General features: G+C 41.5%; 1 protein-coding gene and 1 long non-coding RNA gene across 5 annotated transcripts in view; both read left to right on the plus strand.

Moving 5' to 3' along the window:
- The window catches only part of LOC148004318 (uncharacterized), a 114154-nt gene that overhangs the window by 786 nt on the left and 87511 nt on the right, over positions 1-25857 (plus strand). The window lies entirely within an intron of this gene.
- Msl2 (MSL complex subunit 2) lies at positions 532-25470 on the plus strand. The gene is given in 2 exon segments (NM_001401885.1): positions 532-1051; positions 21609-25470. Coding segments are annotated over 2 exon segments (1734 nt in total). The 5' UTR covers positions 532-909; the 3' UTR covers positions 23201-25470.

A 25857-nucleotide genomic window follows, 5' to 3' on the forward strand; every position in this document is an offset into this window, starting at 1 on the left:
GTGCGCGCTGGGCGGCGGCGGCGGCCTGGCGGGGTGAGCTCGCCTAAGCCGCGGCTGGGCAAGCGGCGGCGGCCGTGGCAGTCGCGCTTGGAGGAGTCGTCCGTGCTGTGCCGAAAAGATGGCCGGGCTGTGAGGGGGCGGCGCTTGCGCTGGTGACCCCAAGTGTGCGGCTGAGGAGCGAGGGGCGCCGCCGCCGCTGCCTGCCGGGCCTGTTCCCCGCCCCCTCCCGCCGCCGGGCCCCGCGCGCACTTCCTCCCGGGCCTCCCTTTCGGGCGGGGGCCTCCCGCCCGCCGCGCCAGGCGCAGCGTGGGCCCCGCGTCCGGCATGGCGAGAACGGCAGCGGCGCGCTCCCGCCGCAGCAGCAACCTCCGTCGCCGCTACTGCTGGCACTAGACCCGGGAAGCCGACGCCTGCGCCGTAGTCCTCGTCGTCCCGCTGCCTCCGCGCCGGCGCTGCGATGGAGTAAGGGCCCCGCCGTCCGAAGAGAAGCGTGCCCCGCCTGGACCCCACCGGGCCCGCTCCTGTGCGCGCCAGCTCCACCCGGAGGTGCCTCCGCGGCCGGACATGCAGCTCGAGCGCAGGCCGCCCGCCGAGCCGCGGGGCTAGACCGAGCACGGATCGCGACCGGAGCACCCAGCCGCGGTCGCCTCGGACGAACTCGATCGCTGATTTCTCTGTCTCTCTTCGGTCTGCAAGTCTCAGGGACGGAGGAGGGGCGCCAAGGCCCCATGTGTGGGAGGATTGCTTCAGCTTCACAAACTTGCACGGATTTTGGTTGCTGCTTTGGCCAGTGGTTCTGCTCAGATTTCTTCCGAATTGTTGCAAATTCGCCATTGTTCCCTGGCTGCTTACAAACTTGGATCCGGAATTTCTTTTCAACCGGGAGCCATTGGTGTCGAAGTGTCTGCAATGAACCCGGTGAATGCTACTGCTCTCTACATTTCCGCGAGCCGCCTAGTGCTCAACTACGACCCCGGAGACCCCAAGGCGTTTACAGAGATTAACAGGCTCTTGCCTTACTTCCGACAGTCCCTCTCGTGCTGTGTTTGCGGTGAGACGCTTCTTTATTGTTCCCCTTTCCCTGCTTGTTTTCTAAAGTCCCTCTGGCAGTAGTAACGTGAACGGTTGGCCGGCCCCGGTAGTTCGTTTTAAGTGGTGGTACTGTGCAGTGGTAGTACACGGTCGTTAGTTTTGAAACTCGCCCAGGGACTTTTGCCCGGCGTTTCAGAAAGGCCGAGAGCCTTTTTCAGCCACCTTTGTACAGCGGCTTTAACGTTCAAAAACGGTTTTATTTCGCCTTGAACCATCTTTCTGGTGTTTTATTATTTTTTAAAATCTATTTTAAAAAATTCTCCGACGGCTTCACACGTATAGCGGTGATGTCTTGAATGGGGTTGAAGTGCCAGCAGCGTGCTCTTTCTTTTTTTAAGCCTCTGCTGCAGGAACTGATTGAATACCTTTGTCATTAAATGTGGTCAAACATTGTTAAGACCTATGCACTGCACTCCCTAAATTGGTGTTTTGCAGAGGATAGATGGTATAAGCTTGATGCACCTCCAGTCAGAGACCTCAGTGCCCCAGGTTCTACAACGGATGGTTTGAAGGTTAGCCCAGACCTAATGAAGCTGCTGGCACTCTTTAGTTGGTGAGATTTTTACAGATTAGGCTTTTCTGTAGTTTTACTGTCAGGTGTCCTGGCAGAGTTGCATTATTTATTTACTTTGCTTTTTAAGGCAGTTCCTACTATGTAGCTTGGGCCGACTTCGAACTAGTGGTCTTCGTGTCTGTCTCTTGAATGCCGGTATTTCAGGCATGCACAGCCATGCCCGGTTTCAGAGGATTATTTTTAGATTTTCTTTCAAAGGGTACTAACCCCTGTCGGTTACAATACTTAATGATTTGTTAGAGATGAGTGAAAATATTGTCTAATTGGAAAGTGTTTAAAGAGTGATCACGCGTGTTTACTGGGCACATACAGTATTTGGCACTCAAAAACCAGAACGATTGTCCTGTCTCTCGAGATGGTATACATCTTCCACCTATTAGTAAATGAGACTTTGAGGTAAACGAAAGAGCACATGATGCACCTCACTGCGCTTATTGGAGGATTTGTTAACCCCGACATTCTGTTTGGTCAGAATTTAGACATTGTAGCACTTTAAGTGGAGAAGAGTAATTTTTCGAGAGTAGTGGCTGAACCATAGAAATGGTATTCAAGATTCACCCATCATTTTTTTGTATAGCTCAGGGCAGGGCACTGAGGGGACTGAAAGAGTGGAGATTGGGTTTTTCCTGGTTAGGTACTTAGTTTCATAAGCGTTAAGCAACAAAGTGATTAAGCACTGCTTGAAGACTAACAGACAGTACTTTTATAGGGAAGCAGTCACTTAGAGCAGATGACTTAACGGTTGCCGTGGGCCTCAGTGTCTTGTTGTGTAAAGTGAGCATAGGGCTAGGTGCTGAGTTAGTTTGCTTTCAGTTTAGATAAAACCAAGGGAAGTGGCCGAGAATTTGCTTGGTTTAGTGGTACTCTGTCTTGCAGTCTCACTTAATTTTTGGTGGTGCTGGTCATCAAACTCAGGGCCTATTGAAGAGCTCTCTGCCTTTACTTTATAGAGCATCTAAGATTGAGGCTGTAGAGTGAACCCAACTTCTTTTTCCCTGACACTCTGCTCCCCCTTTGTTTTTGAGGAGGATCCTTGGTAAAGTAGGGGAAAGACAGGTCAGGAAGGTCATGGCCATATTATTCTGCAGACAGCTATACTTAGTAAAGGCATTGTCAGCTGACATTTGAAAATATGTTACCCTCTTTACCAGATGGGCAGGTCTTAACTCTGCTAGAAAATGGGGATTTTTGGATGGTGCTTGAATGCTTGGAACTTGAAAAGCTTATTTATTTTTTGCATTGCTAAGTGGGGAGCCCAGGACCTTCAGTATGCTGGATAAGCATCCTGCTGTTTAATAGGCTGGCCTCAAATTGGAGAAGCTCCTGCCTCAGCCCTCTGAGTGCAAAGATTCTTGGTGTGTTCCATCAAGCCGGGTGGGATTTTAAATTATTCAGATGTGGTTTAAGTTTTTAAACATGGCCTTAATAATTTAAACATGGATTTAAAAAAAAGACACATTAAACAGATTATTTTTATGTGTTTGGCTGTTTTGTCTGTGTGTATGTATATACACCATGTGTCTTGTGTGCCTGAGAGGTCAGAAAAGAGCTGTATGCCCTGGGAATGGAGTTACTATTATTAGGAGCTGCCATGGAGATGCTGAGACCCTAGGCCTTGAAGAACAGTTTGTGCTCTTAACTTCTGAACCATCTCACTGGTCCTGAAGTTACACATAAAAAGCCTAGCTGTGGTCTATTTAGTGCTCAGTCTTGGCAACACAATCAATTTTATGACTGTTTAACTTAGTGGTCATTCTCTTTGGTTCTTCCCTCCTGCCCTTTCATATTATGGAAAGGATTTGTGGGTTCTACTTACAGTTGGGCGGCCTTTAATAACATTTTGACAATAGAGATGTTGGTCTATGTCTCCCTCAGGCCCCACAGGCCCATGAGTATCAAGACAAAGAGAAATTATTTTATTCAACTCTAGCACTACTTATTTTTGTGCCAGGTACAATCCTATACTGGTTTTTTTTTTTTTTAGTTCAAAAAACAAGCTCATTAATAGTATTCATGTGCAGTTTTATTTCATGAAAATAATACATATGTGAAAATTAAGTTTAATTCTATTTTGGTGCTGTAAATAGACTTGTATTTTGTGGTCAATTTCCACAGTCAAATAGGTGTTTTTACTTTGTTTTTACCTTTTTAAGCGTGTTATTTGTATTTTTCTTCCTTACATTTCTTCCCCACCTTCTGGGGCTTGAACATGGGACCTTGTACATATCATGTACATTTGTAGTTGACTAGCTGCCCTTGAACTAGTGACCTTCCTTCCTCGGCCTCATGAATACCTGGCAGGCACTACAGTCCTGCACCAGTAAGGCCTGGCTTCCTTAAAGTTTCTTTTGCTCATTTTCTGTAAAGGTCCTAAAACTTATTTGCTCCCTTTTGTGACTGTTCCTCGCTCACTCTAGCAAAAAGTTCTTTGTCTTCTGAACCTCTACAACCCTTTGTTCTAGTTGTTACGCTGTTTTATAGTTCCCTACAATTCAGTTTTGTAGTTATATTAGTTTTCTGGTGTATTATATAAGTCTTTAGGGAAAAATATTGTTTATTGTGCATTTTTGTGCTGCTACTCCCACTCTGTTCTGCCCAATGAGGTGAGGGGAGGGGGGAGGAAAGGAGGGAGGAAGGGGGAGAAAAGCTCTGTGTTTGGCAATAGTTTCATGCCTTGGCTTTCCTGCTTATCTTCGGGCACCATGACCATGGCAACTCTTATAAAGGGAACCATTTAGTTGGGCCTGGCTTACTCGTTCAAAGGTTTAATTGGTGATTGGTGTTATGGCAGGAAGCATGGTGGCCTGGCAAACACATATGGTGCTGGAGAAGGTGCCAGGGGGTTCTATATTTGGATTGGCAGGCATCAAGAAGAGAGGGAGACAGACAGACATACAGATGCACCCACATGCAAAACAGACACACACACACACACACACACACACACACACACACACACACACGCGCGCGCGCGCTTGGCCTGGTGCTCCAACAAGGCCACACCTATTCCAACAAGGACTCAAGTCTTTATCCTTCCAAAATATTCCACTTCCTATGAACCTATGAGGTCCATTTCTATTCAAACCATTTACTTCTGAACTGTGGTACACAGGTTGCTTTAAATTTTGCTTTAGTTTCCTTTATCTTCTTTTTCCTTACATTTATTTTTGTGTGGGTTTATTATTTTTTTAAATTTGTTTTTTATTTTATGTGTATGCGCCTGAGTATGCATATGCGCATGCAGGTGCCCTAGGAGGTCAGAAGAGGGCATTAGATCTTGTGACACTGGAGTTACAGTGCATGCTGGGAACTTAATCCCAGTTCCTTGTAAAAGTAGCAGATACTTGCTTGTTTGAGACAGGGTTTCCTCTATGTAGCCCTTGCTGTCTCATTTTTTTTTTTCTTTTTTTCAGAGCTGGGGACTGAACCCAGGGCCTTGCATTTGCTAGGCAAGCGCTCTACCACTGAGCTAAATCCCCAACCCCCCTTGCTGTCTCATAACTGGATTTATAGAACAGGTTGGCCTGCCTCTGCCTTCCAGGTTTGAAGGCGGAAACCACCACTGCCTGTTAGTAGTAGGTGCTTTTGACAGGATAGCTGTCTCTTCAGCTCCTATGGTAGGCTTTCCTCTTCTTTTTAATTTGAGAGAGAGGGTCTTACTAGCCCTGGATGGTGTGGAATTTCTGTGTAGACAAGGCTGACCTCTCAACAGTCTGCCTGCCTCTACTTCTATAGTGTTGGGATTAAATGCAGTGTGCCACTGTGCTTAGCTGTAGTATTTTAAAAAAGTCAAAAAACATTTTTAATTTATTTTATATGTGTTACTGTTTTGGCTGCACTCATGAGTGTGCTCTTGGGGTCCAGAAGGTGTTGCCAGATGTCTTGCAACTGAAGTTAACATTAACAGATGGTGGGGTTGGGGATTTAGCTCAGTGGTAGAGCGCTTGCCTAGCAAGCACAAGGCCCTGGGTTCGGTCCCAAGCTCCGGGGGGAAAAAAAATTAACAGATGGTTATGAGCTGCCGTGGGAATGTTATCTGCTTAGTTTTTTCTCTAGCCCTGTCATGAAACCTTTTAAATTTACAGGAGCAAATCTACTCAAAGTCGTGGACTGGCACATACTAAGTACTTTATCCCACTTAAAAAGGTTACTTTTGTTTTGTTATGTCTTTTGAGGTTTTATTTATTTATTTTTGTGTGTGTCACTAGTATGTCTGCTGATGTGTATATCTGTATTGTGTGCATGCAGTGTCTGTTGAGGCCAGAAGAGGGTGTTGAGTCTTTTGGGCCTGGAGTTAGAGACAGTTGAGAGCTGCCATGTTGATGTTGGTAATTGGACCTGGTTCTGCATGAGTGCTGGTGCTTTTTTAACTGAGCAATCTCCCCAGCCCCAGGATGCTTCATATCCCACAATGAAAAAGCCTGGAACGGCCAGGTCACTTGTTAAATTTGGAACAGTCACTGGACCTCAGATTGATTTTGAAGTGTTAGTTAACAATGCCACTGTTTCTTTCTCAGTTACTTTGTATATTTAAGCGTCTGACATTTCTGACTAATGAGAGCAGTGCTTTGGAGAATGGCTGTTCTTTCCAGACCCCAGGGAGTGGCTAGAACAGTAACTGAGTAGCTTTCAACGTCACTTCTAAGGCCTTACTGTTAGCACTAGCTTAGCATTATCAGGCAGTTGGGTTTCTTTTGTTGGTCTGAGAATTGATACTTGGTGTATGGATTTAAGGTTTTGTAGACTTGTCAGTCTTTAAGTGCTATACGTTTGATACAGTTAGACTGTTAGAACTTGAAGTTATTGTGGGAGGTATTTGTAGTCCTATAAAATAATATGACCAGATTTGTATTTTGGAATACAAATACTGTCCTGAAACTTTAATGGGTCTAGAAACAAAGTGGTTTGGGCTTGCCTTTTAGGTATTATTCTTTTTTTTTTTTTTTTTTAAAGATTTATTTACTGTATATAAGTACACTGTAGCTGTCTTCAGACACACCAGAAGAGGGCATCAGATCTCATTACAGATGGTTGTGAGCCATCTTTGAACTTAAGATTTGAACTTAAGACCTCAAACAGGCAGGGTCTGGGTTGGAGATTAATATTTTCCACTGGCGTATGGACATAATGACCAGTATTGTTTGTTTGTTGTTTTGTATGTTAAGGACTTTAAAATGTACTGACTTTAAAAAATGTTTATTAGTGGGCTGGAGAGATGCTCATAAGTTAAGGGCACTGGTTGCTCTTCCAGAGGTCCTGAGTTCAAGTCCCAACAACCACATGGTGACTCACAATAATCTATATTTTTTAAAAAAGTGATCTCATGTCCTTTTCTGTCATCAGGTGTACATGCAAATAGAACACTCATATGCACACATAAATAAATCTTTAGAAATGTTTTATTAGTGTGGGTTCAAGGTGTTTGTATATGCATGGAGTTTGGAGGACGGTTTTCTGGAGTTGGTTTTCTTCATCTTTATGTGGGTGTGAGGGATTGCCAACCTTGTATGCAGTTGTTAGTAGCTGTTGAGACATTTCCATATCCCTGAGTACTTGCCATCTCTCCTTAGTCCTACCTATTACATGGTGCTGCGAGGTGGGTGGCTCCCTGATGGGCAGTCTTACCTGGTTTAGTCACCACTCTACCTCTATCTGACTGCTATCTAAACATTATTTGTTGAGTGGCAGAGTGCTTGCATCACTGAAAAGAAACCTTTCTAGCATCATTAGCATAGGAAGGATGTGCTCTGAGAATGGCAAATCCCTGTGAAAAGTAAACTTGTTCATTAGCTTTATGAAGGATGACTTTGGTTTTACTGCTTTTTCCGTTGTTGGTGAAAGCCGAGGTGGACTCACACTGGATTTAGTAAAGGATGATGATGGTGATCTGTTCAGGTTTGGAGTTCTGATTCTCTTTGGGCAGAAATACTTTGGTGCAAGAGCAAACTAATTTGTAAATACCAGTGGACTTCTGATGTGTGTGTTGAACATCAAACCATGAGTACATTATACTTTTTTCTTTTAGAGAGAAGCTAAATTAAAGGCCATCTGAGTTGAGTGATTAATTGCATATGTATTATTTGTTTTTAAATTTTAGCTTGCACAGTCTTTTTGTTTTAAATGTGTAGCCCAGGCTGGCTTCAAACTCGTGATCCTCCTGCCTCTGCCTCCTTCAAATCCTACTGGCGTGCGCCACCACAACCAGCTTGCACAGTCTTTTTTAAAAAAAATATTTATTTTATGTATATATACGATGAGTACACTGTAGCTGTCTTCAGACACACCAGAAGAGGGCATTGGATCCTGTTACAGATGGTTGTGAATCACCATGTGGTTGTTGGGAATTGAACTCAGGACCTTTGAAAGAGCAGTCAGTGCTCTTAACCACTGAGCCATCTCTCTAGCCCCCAATATTATTTAAGCGTTTTATATTTATTTAAATCCTTTCGCTTAAACATGAGTTCTTTTTATAATTAGTATGTTACTCTCTTTGAGTCTGGTGGCACATGACTTTAATCCCAGTTCTTGAGAGGTGGAAACATGAGGACTCAGTGTTGGAGACTAGCCTAGGCTACATAGCCTCAGTGCAGTCTGTAGAGTCTGGTAGAAGGCTTACTTAGCATGTGCACCCCTGGGTTTGTTTCTTTAGCATCACAAGAAGGAAATAAATCAATAAATATATGCACAGATACATACACATACACACATGCATACACACACACAAGCACACATTCAGCTAGGCTAGCTCACTGGACAGTAAGGGGCCTTGTTGTCTACTTCTTCAACCCTGAGATTATAGGTGGGTCCAGCTTTTTATTTGGGTTCTGAAGAATAAACCCAGGTCATTGTGTTTGCACAGCAAGCACTTTACTGACTGATCCATCTCTTCAGTTCTACTTTGCTTTTATAAAACAAATTTTAAGCATTTATTGTATTTGCGTGCACACACTTATGGTTCTCTCCACCATGTGGGTCCTAGGGAATCAAACTCAGGTTTTCAGACTTGGCAGCTAAGTGTCTTTACCTGCTTGCTAAGCAATCTTACCAGCTTTGTGTGGGTACACTTGACTGTGCTCTGTGTGTGTGTGTGTGTGTGTGTGTGTGTGTGTGTGTGTGTGTGTGTGTGTGTATTTAATATAAATGGATCATATTACCTTTTTGTGTCTGGATTATTTTACTTGGCATAATGTCCTTAGGTTCCTCCATATTATATCATGTGTCATGATTTCCATTATAAGGCTGAAGAATAATTCTCTTGTATACATGTATTTTCCATTCTTCTATAGATGGGCATTTGGGTTGCTTCTGCCTCTTCGCTATTTCATTGTTATCATGAACAAGGGTATATAAATACCTCGGAATTACAGCTCTCCTCTTTGTACTTGCACTTTGCACAAGTTCAGTTATCTATAGTCAACCACAGCCTAATAATATCAAAGGAAAGTTCTGAAAAGACACTAATTTATAAACATTAGTTGGTCTTTGTTCTGTCCTGCTCTTTTTCCTACTCTGGATAAACCTTATGTATTCTCTGTATATGTTCATTTATATGCTTTGTATATACTTGATGTATGCTCTATGTATACTTTGTATATGCTACCCCCCCATTGTACTTAGTGGTCTTGATTAGAAAACTCACCTATGCAAGATTTCTTATATACCATGGTGCTTATGTTCAGATAACCCTTATTTTACTTAATAAATGAGTAGAGGAGTGACTAGCAATTTGGATTTTTCTAAGAAAAATATTAGAAAGATTTCCTTTAAGTGAAAAGGTGAAAGCTTTCAACTTGAAGTTAAAAAAAAGGGGGGGGTTCTTTAATTTTTCTTTTAAGTTGTTTGCTCATTTGTGAGATGAGTCTCACTGTGTAGCCCTGGCTGGCCTGGAAGTTGCTATGTATATAGACCAGGCTGGCCTAGACTTTAAGCGCCGCCTCTCTTCCCAAGAGCTGGGACTAAAGCCTAAGTCACTGTCTCCTACCAAGCTAGGATTTAAATACCAGGACTTTATGATACTAAGCATACATTCTCCATTGAATATAGAATGTTTAGGGAGACACACACAGAGGGAGAAAGAGGATGTTTTAGTGCACATTCATATACTTTTTATTTTTATTTTTTTTTTATAAATTTATTTTTTAAGATTTTATTTTATTGTATGAGTACACTGTAGCTGCCTTCAGACACACCAGAAGAGGGCATCAGATCTTATTACAGATGGTTGTGAGCCACCATGTGGTTGCTGGGATTTGAACTCAGGACCTCAGGAAGAACAGTCGGTGCTCTTAACCACTGAGCCATCTTTCCAGCCCAACTTTTTATTATTGTATGTCACAATTATTGGGATGTATTGCTAGAAAAAAAATCAGGTTCAGTGTACCGTACTGTTTTTCTGGAATTTACTAAGGATCTTGGAACATAGCCTTCAAGAATAAGGGAGAACTAAATCAGACCCTAATGTGAAGTTGCTTTACCTCCTCCCACCCCTCCCCGGGCAGGGTAGTGCTGTAGTGCCCTGGCTGTCCTCCTGAGTGCTGGGAGTTACAGATCATGTGGCACTTGCAGTGGGTACTGGGAACTAACCAGTCACCAGGCAAGAGCAGGAAGCACTCTTAACCGCTGAGCCTTCTCTTAGTTCATCTGTCTCCCTGCTTCTGCCCCTGCAAAGAATTGTATCCAGGAAATTTGCTGAACACTTCCTTTGAAGTAAAACATGCCTGATGTAGAAATTTGGGATTCTGGCCATAAATGATACGGAAATCTAGTCCATCCGATGCATTTCTGAATCTTCTTCATAGTCAGTTGTTGGTATGGACTGTCTGTGGGTTTTCTTTTTGGTATCATTGAGTTTCAGTACCTGTATATTTAGGGAGACACCAGGTTGTTTTTTCTTGGTGAGAAACCTTTGGTTAAAATTTGCCCTTCGAGGGGCTGGGGATTTAGCTCAGTGGTAGAGCGCTTGCCTAGGAAGCGCAAGGCCCTGGGTTCGGCCCCCAGCTCCGAAAAAAAGAACCAAAAAAAAAAAAAAAAATTTGCCCTTCGACTGTTGGCAGGAAGATTTTGTCTTTTCTGAGACAGGAAGCATCTTTGAGTTACCCTGATAGCAGCTTAGTGAGGATTTTTGTGTCCACAGTACTGTCAAGTGTGACTGCATGCGGCCATCTGCTCTAGTGGCCTGGACAAAGCATTTAATGTTTTTGTTTTATTGTAAAATGAAGTTTATTAGAACTGAAGTTTGAAGCCCAGTCTGGTTTTGCATGTATGTAATTTCAGCTCTTTAGGAGGCTGAGGCAAGAGAGTTCAAGTTTGAGATCATCTTGGCTACATATGAGATACTGTGGAAAGAGACAGAACCCAGAGCTGTTCAGGCGTGGTGAGGTGTGTCTTTGGAACCAGCAGCTGCTTGGAAAGCTGACAGAGAGGCCACTTGAACCAAAAGGTTAGGGCTAGCCTAGGCAGTCAAGTGAGGACTCTGTCTTTACAGACAAAACAGAAATTTGTTTATGAATTTGGTATTCTTATTGGTTAAAGTAATGTTTTGTCATTATTTCAACATGTGTAGTTCATATAAAATGAGCATTGTAGGAGCTTTCTGGAAAGCATTTAGACCCATGCAATGGTAGCATTTTCTCATGTTAAAGCACCATTGGATGGAGTGGAGTCTAAGGGTCCTCCTTGACCCCCCCTCCCACCTTGCAAGTAGTGGGTTTGTAATCCAGAAGAATGAAGAGTGTTCTTGACACTAGAACCATAACATTTCTAACCTTGGAACCTGAATTACGTTGTGAAACCTTATTACTTGGATGAGAAAAAGAATTGCTTATCGATCTGTTGGTCAGAGGAGGCTTTTTTTTCTAGTCAGTTAAGCATCTTAACAAAAGTTGGTTAATAGTGTTCAGATCCTCTCTGTGCCTGTACTGATTTCTTTTGGTTTCTTCAGTTACTGAGTACTGAGTACTAGTACTCTGTTACTAGTGCTTTCTGATTGTCTTCAGAGTGTTAACTGTTCTCGTCTATTAGGTATATTAAAGCACTTTTGAATGCATCAGAACGTAGTCTTTCTTTCCTCCCCTAGTGGTGGTGTTCATTCTGTTATCTTTCATGTTTGGATTTGTTGCTCGATGGGCTTTTCTTCTCATTGTGTCACGTTTTCATGTTTGTACGCGTGGTGGGTTTGTATATGTGGTAAGTTTGACTTGATGCTAGGTGCTTTGGGACCTTCTTGGTGTATGTATGTATATATACATATATACACACATATATGTGTGTGTATATATAGATATAATCTTATGCCTGTATCTTGAAGTGTATTCTAGTGTGTAATTCCTAGAAATGTTTGGGTCTTACATGGAGATATTTGGTCCAATTTGAATTGCTTTTTCTTTTTTTTTTTTTTTTTTTTTTTCTTTCTTTTTTTCAGAGCTGGGGACCGAACCCAGGGCCTTGTGCTCGCTAGGCAAGCGCTCTACCGCTGAGCTAAATCCCCAACCCCCTTGAATTGCTTTTTGTGCAGGTGGGTTACAGCTTAATTCTGGTTATATGGTTTCCCTAGTCCATTTGTTGAAAAAGCTTTTTTCCTAGTGTAAAAATTTGACACCTTGGTTAAAAAAAAAATAACACAAAACAAAACTTTGGGTGTCCGGCTTCTGCGCTCTCTGCCCTCTATTGCACTGGGTTGTGTATCTGCTGTGAGTGCTGTGCTGTTTTGCTACTTCTGCTCTGTTCTATAATTTGAAATGAAGTACTGTGATACCTCCAGTGTTCCTCTGACTGGTTGAGGCCTTTTGTATTTCTCTATGACTTTTACAGCTTTTAACATAGTTTTGGGGGCTAGAGGGATGGCTCAGTGGTTAAGAGCACTGACTGCTTTTCCAGAGGTCCTGAGTTCAAATCCCAGCAACCACATGGTGGCTCACAACCATCTGTAATGAGATCCGATGCCCTCTCCTGGTGTGTCTGAAGACAGCTACAGTGTACTCATAAAATAAATAAAGACTTTTAAAAAAAATAGTTTTGTGAAGAATGTCATTCGGATTTTGATGAGAATTATAATGAACTTCTACATGCTTTTGTCAATAATTTTGTTAAAAATGTCTTATGAGAAGGGGGAAGGGCTGCTTAGTATGCATTTACACTTTGAAAAGAATAAAGGCTATGATTACATTTGAAGTGTTTACAGTTCTGAAGCCTGTAGTAATAAAAACATAAAATGGTAACTATTTTAGTAAAAACGTAATTCCAAATACTAAAGCATTTTTAAGTGTTTAGTTTGTTTATGAATTTTTAAACAAGATTAGTTGCCGGGTGGTAGTTGCTCACTCTCACCTTTAATGCTAGCATTTGGGAGGCTGAGGTGGGTGTGAGTTTTAATCTGCAAAGCAAGTTCTAGAACAGCTAAGGCTACACAGTTCAGTCTCTACCCCTTCTCCCCTTTGTTCTTTTTTGTCTCAAACTCATTATTTCGCCAAAGCTGGCCCTGAATGCCTGATCCCTCCTGTGTTATGGGGTTGTGTGTGCCACTGTGCTTGGCTCTTCTTTTTTTGTCCTTTTCTTGTTAAGACCTATGGAGATAGTATTCCTCATGATGTAGACCTATGGAGATAGTATCCCTCATGATGTAGACCTATGGAAATAGTATCTCTCATGATGTAGGCCAAAGTGGAGGCAGTTGGGCACTCTCTCATATTGTTCTTAACCCTGATCTCTTGAGACAGGTCTCTCTGGACCAGGGCATTTGCTGAGTTTTGGCTAGGGTAGTTGGCCACTTCTAGTGACTCTTTGTTCTTTAGTGTCCTTACCCTTGGGTGGCAAGCTCTGTTCTTACGGAGTTGTCTCCCCAGCCCCCCAATGTTAAAAGATGTATTTTAAAGTTTTGTGTGGATTGTATATACATTTGTGCCTGCATGTATGTGCATTGCTTGTGTGTCTGGTGTTCATGAGACCAAAAGGGTGTCATGCCTGGACCTGGGGTTATGGACTGCTGTAAACTGGTTGTTGGGCACTGGGAATCAAATCCAGGTCCTCAGCAAGAGTAAGTGCTTTAAGCTGTTGAACCTTCTCCACTAGTCCCCCCTTGATCACTTACATGTTTTTAAGAGCAGAATTTAGAGAAAAAACATGATGCTCTTGTTAGAAGAAAGTCACAATTTGTATGTTTTGTTAATGAATTTTATATTATGGTTTTCCACATACTAGTTTTTTTTTTAAAGCATTTAATCACATTTTCTACTTTATTGATGACTTGATCAGAAAGATCTCTAGGAATTCTTGTTACTGAGGTTTTTATGCAAAGAGCAAAAACAAGGCTATGTCATGAATGGTTTCTAAACTTGTTTGCTTATCAGAATTTGGGAGACTTTCTAAGAATGCACAAATGGGCCACATGTGGAGACTACCCCAGCTCTCAGTATGGCAGGTGACAGCAGTGCAGTGCTGGGATACTTTCTGTGTGAGGTTAATAGTTAGTCGCACCTTTAAAATGGTATATGGACCAGTAAAGTGTTAACCAAATTTCTCCATAAGCATAATGATTTGATTTTCAAGAAAGGGCAGTAAAGCCAGAGTGGTTGCAGACCATTAATCTCAGCATTCAAGGGCAGCCTCGTCTTCATAGCCAGGTCCAGGCCAGCCAGGGCAGCTTAGTGAGACACTGTAGTGTGGGAAGGCAAACTTCCTGATGCAGTGGAACAGCAGTTTGTAAAGTACAGATCAAAATTGTTTGGTGATTATTCAGGTGTGCATCAGTTTAATTGTGTATAGTGGACTAGCATGTATTGTCTAATTGCCAGTAGTGAAATGAAAGAGTATTGCTTTGCTAAAACATGAAAGTGGGTGGAATAGTAAGATGTGCTCTTCCTACAAACGCTATAAAAGTCCCATTTGTTACTAAGAGATGTCTGGGCGTCTTCTTAGCTCTTGCTAGAATACTAAGTGAAGTATGACTTGTTCGTGCCTCTGTTGAGGGCTCGAATGCAGGGATTCACCTGCCTCTGCTGGGGGTAAAACTGCACTACCATCGCCTGGCTGGGAAAAAATCTTTTTAAAAGAAAGAAGAGGTCATTGTTTGGAAACTCTCTACTTCTTTAATTTGGAGAATAGTTTTGGTTTTGTAATTCAGTCAGAAAAAAAGAGGTCAGAAAACACGTTCTTTTCTTTATCTTTACAAATGATTTTACTGTCTGTGCATTGGTGTTTGGCCTGCAGGTGTGTGCGAGGGTGTTGGAGCTGGAACCACAGACAGTTGTGAGCTGTCATGTGGGTGTTGGGAGTTGATTCCAGGTCCTCTGCAAGAGCAGCCAGTGTTGTTAATTCCCCAGCCATGTCTCCAGCCCCAGAGAGTACTTTAATGATAGAGTGGCAGGTTGTAGCACAAAGCATGGCATAAAACTGCACTGTGGGGATTATTTACATAAGTGATAGAGAAAGAAGGAAAATGTTTTTGTTTCGTTTTCCAAATAGGATCTAAGTATAAGGTTGATCTTGCCTTCTCCAGTGCAGGGGATGTGTGCAGTCTAACATGCCTGGACACTACCTAAGCAGTTAATTCTTCATTTTGAAAAAGGGAGGGAAACAAAGATATTTAGATTACTAGATTGATTATAAAAGATTTATTATTGTAATCCTATCAAAGACTTTTGACTTGGGAGAAATATTATTTACTCATCATGGATGGATGATTGATTGATAACAGGGTCTTGCTATAGTCCAGTCTGGCCTTAAACTCCCGATCTTGCTTCAGCCTCACAAGTGTTGGGATTACAAATGTGTTCCACTAGACTTGGCTGTTTGAGGCCCATGGGTTTCTGTAGCCTAACCCGTCCTGGAATGCAGTGTCCAGGCTGCCCTCAAACACACAACACTTTCTGTCTCAGCCTTCCTCGTGCTGATTGATTATAATAAGCATGAGCCACAGTGCTTGGCTTCAGTTAGTCTTTTTTTTTTTTTTTTTTTTTTTTTGGTTCTTTTTTTCGGAGCTGGGGACCGAACCCAGGGCCTTGCGCTTCCTAGGCAAGCGCTCTGCCACTGAGCCAAATCCCCAACCCCTCAGTTAGTCTTTAGTACATGACCTTACATTACTAGAATAAGAATCTATGCTGAGTGGTTTGTGCATAAGATTCAGTGTTGTATATTATTCTAACACCTCAAGAGGTTTAGGGCTTAACAAGGCCTGTTTAGATTTGTCAGTTTTCATTTATTGCTCCAATATAAATGATTATGTTTTACATACCACTTTTATATATAATCTAGGTTATTTGAAATACTATCATTTATGTTCTACACTACCCAAGCAGTTTCAGCAGAGATCTCAGATGTTGTCAAATGATGTGGAGGTTGAACTTTGTTCCTTATTGGGCTCTTTTGCAGAGATGCTAACTCTGCCTCCCACATATGCTGTTGTATGGTGTGAAGATGACCATGACCAAGACAACTTTTACAAAAGGCTGCATTTCACTGGGGCTGGCTTACAGTTTCAGAGGTTCAGTCAATTATCCTCATGGCAGGGAGCATGGCAGCTGGCAAGCATGGTGCTGGAGAAGGGGCTGAGAGCTACATCCTGATTCATGGGTGGGGGAGGGACTGACACTAGGCATTCAAATATATGGGGGTCATTTTCCCTCAAACTATCACAAGTGCTCCTCATAGGAAGCGTTTCAGTCTCGCTTCAGGAATTGGGGATCATAAAGGATCTAGGCAAGACTCAGTAGTTCCAGTTTGAGAGCCGTAGGCCGACCTGCCCCTTACACACCAGTGAGAACCTGTCCTCTTCCTTGAGTTTTTCCTGCTGCAGTCTTTGTTCACTATGGCTCGTTCCTGTGTCTGTTCTCTTGTCCCAGTAAAAGCCTTACATCTTGTAGTTGATTATTCATACTATCTGTTGTTCACGTTTAGTAATCAAATTATTTTTTAAGTGCCCGCTTCGGCAGCACATATACTAAAAAATTATTTTTTAAAATCAGTGTGGAAATAAGCTAACATTCTGTCAGTGATTGCTACAGATTTAGTAGGAGATGCAGAGATGATGTTGGATAAACAAAAATAACTAGATTAAGGGGCTGAAAATGCAGCTCGGCTGGTAAGAGTGCCTGCTTAGCTAAGTATGTGAAACCTTGAGAGTGATTCCCCAGCGCTTTTTTAAGGCTGTCATAGCAGCACATGCCTGCAATCCTAGTACTTGAGAGGTGGGCACAAGAAAATCAGAAACTTTAAATTTCATGCTTTTAGCTGTGAGTTTGAGGGAAAGCCTGTTGGAGACTAGGGGGAGCACATGGATGACAACACTAGGTTGGGAGTTTTATAGACTCACCTTTAATTTTTTATTGCCAGTACCTGGCTATGTACTCTATGAAAATCCATTTGATTAAAATGAGACTACAGAAACAAGTGATTTTCATGGTTAGTCAATCATAAACCTAGTATTTTATGATTCTTCATTGTTCTTATATTAGATGCCAGCTTATTACCAACTATTAAACAAAGTCTTTAAAAAAAATTGTCCTTTGAGCAAGGCCTCCTGAGGCGTGGAGATACAATACAGTCATTGCTCTAACAGGGGACACTGAGCTCAGGTAAAGGAGCGGGACAGCTGCCTGGGGAGGCCATATTTGAGTTGAAGGGAAAACATTGAAGGAAGAGCGCAAACAAAGTAAATAGTGCATATTTTCTGATGGTTGGGATTCTATAGTGTTAGTATCTGGGGGTAGGAGGAAAATGGGGTTGAGTTTTGAAGGCAGTTGGAAGGCTTCCAAGGATAATCCTGTAGTTAGGTTTATATTTTAGAACAATAACTCATTGGCAGAGTAGCAGATGAATTATTGGAATTGGGTGAAGTTGAGGCAAGGAAATAAGAAAACATTTAGTCTCCAGAGAGAAATGATGAGGGATCTGAACTAGTAGTGCAGTAGTCAAATGGATAGAACTTAAGAGGCGGGATGGCAGATTGTAGAGCTGTGGGAAGAGGCCCTTATCGGGTGTGGGATGGAGATGAGCAATCTGGATGGTTTTATTCTTATCAAAGTATAAATGCATACTAAGCACCCCCCCCCCTTTTAAGACATTTTTAAGGAGTTACTGACAAAGCATGTAGAAGTTCATTATAATTCTCATCAAAATCTCAATGACATTCTTCACAAAACTATGTTAAAAGCTGTAAAAGTCATAGAGAAATACAAAAGGCCTCAACCAGTCAGAGGAACACTGGAGGTATCACAGTACTTGATTTCAAATTATAGAACAGAGCAGAAGTAGCAAAACAGCACAGCACTCACAGCAGATACACAACCCAGTGCAATAGAGGGCAGAGAGCGCAGAAGCCGGACACCCAAAGTTTTGTTTTGTGTTATTTTTTACACTAGGAAAAAAGTCAGTAAAGATTCCAAAGGAGTAAGGGAGTGCAGTAAGAGGAGAAGATTCTGGTTTAGATACTCATCTGTTTAAAAACCTGCCTATACTTCCTGAGTTTTGGGATTAAAGGTGAGATTTGATGTGTCTCTGGGTTGTGGCCTGTGTAAGCTGTTGGCATTGCAGTTGGCATTGCATTTTACTTTATCCTGCTTGCCATTGTAGGCTTTATTTTAGGGTTGTTACTATTGCCAGAGCCAGTGGTCTCAGGATCTTTTGACTTTTGTTTTATTAAGCCACTGACATTTAAGTGTAGGAAGCACTTGTCTGTCGTGTGTGTGTGTGTGTGTGTGTGTGTGTGTGTGTGTGTCTCTGAGAGAGAGACGCGCACGCTGTATATAAGTATTTCTAAATATTTAAAATATCTCATTGGTAATGCACAGAATCACGGCATACAGTTTTACAGTGTTTTGTTGTGGCCTTCCTAAACTCATTGGCTCTAAGAGTTCTTGTGTATGGCTTTCTTGGAATTATATATAGATTCTAGATACAGATATGGGAGTATCTAACAGACAGATTTATGTCTTCTTTTTCTTTTCTTTTTTTTTTTTTTTTTTTTTTTTTGGTTCTTTTTTTCGGAGCTGGGGACCGAACCCAGGGCCTTGCGCTTCCTAGGTAAGCGCTCTACCACTGAGCTAAATCTCCAGCCCCCATGTCTTCTTTTTCAATCTGAATACCTAGGTTCCCTCTACTCTGTTCAATGTGCCCCCCAATCCCTCACTTATGGACCTCAAGTGTAACTTTGAATGGAAAAGAGTTTGCTGCAGTCCGTGTTTGGATTGCTGGAGGTACATGTTCTGAACTGGAAGGTTAGGGGTGTATGTGATTCTTCTTTCTCTGTTAGTGACTGTTGTCTGTCTTCCTGATGGCTGTGGTCATTTTCTTTTCTTTTCTTTTTTTTTTTTTTTGCCCCAGCCCCGTCATTTTCTTGTATACAGCTTTAGGTATACACAGGGCTTAATAACTTTTTTCTTGAGGTTGTTGGTGTTCACTTATTTAAAAAGTAAAAATGAAGGTGTCAGGGAGATGGTTGAGTGGGTAAAGGGCTTCCTATGCAAGTGTCAATGGAGGTGCCTGTCTGGCCCCAGCATTGGTAGCAGGGTGAAGACAGGCTGATGACCCGATGGAGAGTGACAGATAGAAAGGTAGGTAGCTCACGTGGACCTCTGGCCTCCACGTGTGTACTAGGACAGTCAGACATATATAACAACAAAAACTAGGATCAGTTTGTTTTAGAGTTTTCTTAGGATTTTCAGTTTATATTTTGTAATGTTACTTGGGTTGTGTCTCTTCAGATTTCTAATTTTTATGTCACTTTGAGTCGCTTTCTGGGAATTTGTTGAAGCTGACTTCGTGAGCATGAAGTTGTTCAGGGCATTTCTTCAGCTCTTGAACTTTGTAGCGCACTAGTGAGATATTCTTCTGATAGCTTTTATTTCCGGTTTTGTTGGTTAATTTTTCCTTTGGCAAATTTAAATTTATCTTTGAAACAAGATCTTGCTTTATAACAGATGGTAGCCTTGAGCTACATACAGATTGACCTCTTCCTTTTCTGGTATTCATTTGCTTTATTCTGTGTACACTCTGGCTGTCCTAGTACAGTGAAAAGAAAGGGCTTGAAACTCAGTTTTCTGATACAGACTTTATTGAGATACTATGTTGCCCAGGCTGGTTGTCAACTTCTAGGCTTAATTTATCCTTTTGCCTCAGTTTCCTAAGTAGCTAAGACTACAAGTATGTACCACTGTGCCTGTTCATACACTCTTCCTGGGGCTGGAGAGATGGCTCAGCAGTTAAGACCACTGACTGCTCTTCCAGAGGTCCTGAGTTCCGATCCCAGCAACCACATGGTGGCTCACAACCGTCTGTAATGAGATCTGCTGCCTTCTGGTGTGACTGCAGACAGCCAGACACATTACTCATATATAATAAATAAATCTTGAAAAAAAAATAGACTCTTCCTCTAAATACAGGTCTCCTAAATGTTGGTTTGTTTCTATTTTTGCTAAGTAAATGCTTTCTAATGTCTCTTATGATGCTTTTGACTTACTGTAGGTATATGTTTAAGATAATTGAACATTTTCTTTCTCTTGCTTTTCAGCTTTATTACAGAGAAATTTTGGGGATGTGTGTGTATATGATCTAGAAGATGAGTGGTCAACTGTTTGGGGTCAACTAAGAACCATTTGAATTGGGAGCTAAGAAACAGTCGCCCTCTGAGGGGAGTAAGGAGTGCCGAGGACTGGATCTACGCTGTTCTTATTTATAGACCATTTATAATTTGATGACTGTCTCAAGTTGGGAGGCCATTTTTACCAAGTGTGTGTTTGTGTGGTGTGTGCAGTGTGTGTGTGTGTGTGTGTGTGTGTGTGTGTGCAGGTGCAGACGCTGTGGGAGAGGACATCAGATGTTCTGTTCTATTACTTTGCTATTCTATTAAAATGCGGTCTCTCACTGAACCTGGAGGTGGGAGCCAATGAGCTCCAATGGTTCTCCCTACTTTCTACGCCTGTTGCCAAAGTTACCCGAGTGTGCCACTACTACACCTGGCTTTTCTGTGGTTTCCGGGGATTGCAATGTAGCCCCTCACACTTGTGCTACACGTGTTGTTACCTAGGGCCCTTAATAGCTGAGCCAACTACCCAGCCCGACTTTCACAACCTGTTGCTATACTGAGGATACCTATGACTTATACTGTAGCAACTGTTCTGAGTTCTGTCGTCCAGTATTACTTCCGTCTTTCTTTATTGTAATACATGTAAACGTAATGGCCCACCTCTGTGTTGTAAAGAGAAGTTGTTAAGTTGAAAAAGAGTCTGTTGAGCCAGCATGGTGGTACAACATGGTGGTCTCTCCTACCAACCCTCACCTTGTTCTTTTGAGTCAGGGTCTCTATACAGTCCTTAGGTGCCGTGGAATTCACTGTGTAGAACATGCTGTCCTTTGAACTTACAGAGATTCACCTCCTCTGTCTTGAGTGCTGGGATTAAAGATGCGTACCACTATGTCTGTCACACATTTCCCCTCATTTTATTCTGTTTTTATGTTTTATTCCTTGTGGAAGATTTTGAATTGAATAAAACTCCTTTTAATGAACGAGCCCTTCTGCCATTGTAATTTACATTTTGATCTTATGACTCGTATATATAATTACTGGTTGAAATTACATTTGTGCCAATTCTGTTCAATAAGTTGTCTATTCTTCTGTTGTATTAGTTGTATTAGCCTCAGGGGTTTTAAGCCTACACTTTACCACCACACTTTGCCTTCTGGTAGCTTTTGGAGAGAAGACCATAAGAAGGTTGGTGCTTAACATATTGTGGGCAAGACCAAAATCCAAGACTGTGATTTGAGATAATGGAATGGAGACTGTTACAGAAATGAAGTAAGATGTTGACTCTTTCTCCAGTTATCTCAGTGTACCCTCCCCTCCAGTCTAGTGAGTTGAACCAATTTCAGTTTAAGAGATTAATATCTGAACTCCATTATATGAAACTGTATTTTAGCTTTGCTAAAATCTGTGCTTTCCTCCTCCCCCCCTTAGGGCATTTGCTTCAAGATCCTATTGCACCCACCAACTCCACCTGTCAACACTATGTCTGCAAAAGTTGTAAAGGCAAGAAAATGATGATGAAACCTTCATGTAGCTGGTGCAAAGACTATGAGCAGTTTGAGGAAAACAAGCAGTTGAGCATCCTAGTGAATTGCTACAAGAAACTGTGTGAATACATAACCCAGACGACACTGGCACGGGACATAATAGAAGCAGTGGACTGTTCTTCTGATATTTTGGCTTTGCTTAATGACGGATCATTGTTTTGTGAGGAGACAGAGAAACCTTCCGATTCATCCTTCACTCTGTGTTTGACACATTCCCCCTTACCTTCAACTTCAGAGCCCACAGCTGATCCTCAGGCTGCTTTATCGCCAATGTCCGAGAGCACCCTCAGCATTGCCATTGGCAGTTCTGTTATCAATGGTTTGCCTACCTACAATGGGCTTTCGATAGATAGATTTGGTATAAATATCCCTTCGCCTGAACATCCAAACACAATTGATGTGTGTAATACTGTTGATATAAAAACTGAGGATCTGTCTGACAGCCTGCCACCTGTCTGTGACACGGTAGCCACTGACTTATGCTCCACAGGTATTGATATCTGTAGTTTCAGTGAAGATATTAAACCTGGTGACTCTCTCTTGCTGAGTGTTGAGGAGGTACTCCGCAGCTTAGAAACTGTTTCAAATACAGAAGTTTGCTGTTCTAATTTGCAGCCAAACTTGGAAGCCACTGTATCCAATGGACCTTTTTTGCAGCTTTCTTCCCAGTCTCTTAGCCATAATGTTTTCATGTCTACCAGCCCAGCACTTCACGGGTTATCATGTACAGCAGCAACTCCGAAGGTAGCGAAGTTGAACCGAAAACGATCCAGATCGGAAAGTGACAGTGAGAAAGTTCAGCCACTTCCAATTTCTACCATTATCCGGGGCCCAACCCTGGGGGCCTCTGCCCCTGTGACTGTGAAGCGGGAAAGCAAACTCTCTCTCCAACCCATAGCCACTGTTCCCAATGGAGGCACCACACCCAAGATCAGCAAGACTGTCCTTTTATCCACAAAAAGCATGAAAAAGAGTCATGAACATGGATCCAAGAAATCTCACTCTAAGTCCAAGCCAGGTATTCTTAAAAAAGACAAAGCAGTAAAGGAAAAGATTCCTAGTCATCACTTTATGCCAGGAAGCCCCACCAAGACTGTGTACAAAAAGCCCCAGGAAAAGAAAGGCTGTAAATGTGGGCGTGCTACTCAGAATCCAAGTGTTCTTACATGCCGCGGCCAACGCTGCCCTTGCTACTCTAACCGGAAAGCCTGCTTAGACTGTATATGTCGTGGCTGCCAAAACTCCTATATGGCCAATGGGGAGAAGAAGCTGGAGGCATTTGCGGTGCCAGAAAAGGCCTTGGAGCAGACCAGGCTCACTCTGGGCATTAATGTGACTAGCATTGCTGTGCGTAATGCAAGTACCAGCACCAGTGTAATTAATGTCACAGGGTCCCCCGTAACGACATTTTTAGCTGCCAGTACACATGATGATAAAAGTTTGGATGAAGCTATAGATATGAGATTCGACTGTTAAATCAGTGGGTCTTTAAACCTACCCCTTGGTAGGAAATAGCTACAGTCTTACGGCAGCTATGGTTCTGTTGGTTTAACTTGCCGGAGCTCCTGCATATAGATCACTTGTATCAAGTGTTTTCATTGCTAAGTTATATGTGTTAGTGTCGGGGAAATAGTTTGCAGATAATGGAGGAGTAACCCTACAACTGTATGTTCTTAGTTCTTACAGAACCTCATAGTTTGAGAACAAATGCTGATGCAACTGATTTATACAAAATGAACTTTGGCAAGGAAATAACAATAACCTCATTGTTTATGGTCATGCTTTGTGCATAATCAAAGTTGATGATTAAATGTAAGGAAGTGGTATCTAGTCAGTCCATAAAGATTGTGCTAATTTTTTTGTGGAAAAGTAGCCATTAGTTTATCAGGAGACTTTGTGCTGCCTTCAGATGCCGCATTAATATTTCTCCTGTTGAAAAGCTGATGTGTCCAGCTCAACCTTTGTGCTGACATAATACCATTTCTGATCATGAAAATTGGCTACTGGAGTGTATGTAGCAGTTCTTAAATCAGCAGTATTATGAAAGAAAAATTTCCCCCTCATTAGAATGTTTAAGAAATCTGTCTTTTAAAAAGGTGAACAAATAAATTCTGTCAGACCACAAATGTTAAGCTGTTTATGCTTTAAATATTTATGAGTTCAGCCCTCTTTCTAGTTACCTGATTTACTTCTGAGAGAAAATCCTAAGTCCTTTCACTTTGAGCAATGTTCTGTTTGGTACATAAAGTGAAGAGCTGTTTTATTCTGAATATAATTGAATTTATATAGTTCATGACAGAATCTTTAAAAAATATAAAAAGAATTTAAAAATTGGGTTTTATTTAAAAGAATTTTGGAATACTGCCCCAATGTGCCCAGATTTATGCATTATCCTTATTGCCACTGACAACGTCTTCCATTTTTATTTATTTCCTATTTGCCACAGGCTTTACCTTGAATATGCTCCTTTTTTTTCTCTTTCTTTTTTTTTTTTTTGGGGGGGGGGTGTTGTTCAAAATGAAGGCTTCTTTATCAAGGCCTTAATAAAAAAAAATGCCTTTAACGAAGCCTGTGCATTTAGGAAGGTCTGAAGCTCGGAGGGTTTTCTTTAGAATGCTCTTTTGCATGTAAAGCACACACTGTTTCAGTTTTAATGTACTTCTTCCTATTAACTTTATGGGGAAGATAAACATTCTGTTGACGGGAAGTCTAGTCAGTTGCTTGAAAGAGCACAGCCCAGGTTAAGCAAGGACTGACGAGGTGGAGAGAACCGTGTGATTTCAGAGCTGCTGCTTTGGCAGGGCTTATTTGAAGAAAAATACTGCTAGGAAGTTCCAGTTTCTGCCGCCTTCACCATCTAGTGATCGGATGTGGTGAAGTCATTTTGATTTGGCACACAGCATGTTCAGTGATGGTTACTCGCCTCATAAAGACATGGAGAAGAATCCTTTGGACACAGAGCAGATGACACCTCCTGTTTTGTAGTGTATCCTGGTGTCATTTTCTGTGGATGTGGTCAGGTAGTTGTTTTGTTGTTGTCATTGGGCTTTTTAAAAAAAAAAAAAAAAAAAAAACCAAAAAAAAATTTTTTGGTCTCTTTCGGTGGGGCGGGGGTGGGCTAAAGCCATAGGAAGAAAAATGTGATGTATGTGTCCAGTATGTACGATTTTGTTTTTGTTTTGCAAGAAGAGTTGAACTATTTTTGATAACAAGAGTAAATGGTGGAAAATGCTTCTTAGTTGTCTTGTCTTTATTTGCTTACCAAGTTTTGGAATTTTATTTAAATCTTTAAGTGATAGCAGTGTCTTATGAAACATGTATTTACCTGAAATTTGTAACAGTTTTTGTGTTGAACCATATTCCCTGCTATATAATCGTGTAACTCTGTTTTTTATTCACTAATGATCACTGCAGAAATGACTAGAAATGAGATTGTACACATGGATAATTAGGCTATATTTTGCAAATCTCCCAAACTTTCCTAATATTTTAAAATTCATGGAGTACCTTGTTGCTTCCCAAATTTGATCACTTTGTTTCTTGATGCATGGGAGGTCGGCAATATAGACAACGTGGGGAGAACTCAGTGTGTGAGGACCTTGACTGTTCTGTAACATTGCCAATGATGAATTCAGGTTGTTTTTAGCACAAGTTTCTCTTTTTTATGCTGGTATTCTCACTGCCACATTTTTGGAAACCTGTATCACACCTTAAGTCTATCAATAAATGATAGTTTTCTAATTCTATGTTGTAGAATACTGAGGAGTTTGAGATAGCATGTTTTCAATGGTCTGTTATTAGCCTGGGGAAAAGAACTTAATTACAGTGCCTTGGTTTTTTTATATTGCTTTTCTTTATGATGTGGTTGTTGACAAATGACTTAGCTGTGAATTTATTGAAGCAACTGGATTTATCCATCAGGATATGAAATTACTGAACAAGAAAAAACAAGACTGCAGTTAAATCGGTGTATCATGAATAATCTGAGTCTTTGCATTCGAGAGCTTACAATTTTTCTTTTTGGTTAGATTCACTGAGTGTATATTTTCTTTATGAAGTCCTAGGGTAAAGGTTCTGTATAACTGCTTTTTTTTTTTTTTTAAATTACTGAAGAAAAGTAAAAATGTTAAATG

Source organism: Rattus norvegicus, chromosome 8 (genome assembly GCF_021556685.1).
Source record: "Rattus norvegicus strain SHRSP/BbbUtx chromosome 8, alternate assembly SHRSP_T2T, whole genome shotgun sequence".
NCBI lineage: Eukaryota > Metazoa > Chordata > Mammalia > Rodentia > Muridae > Rattus > Rattus norvegicus.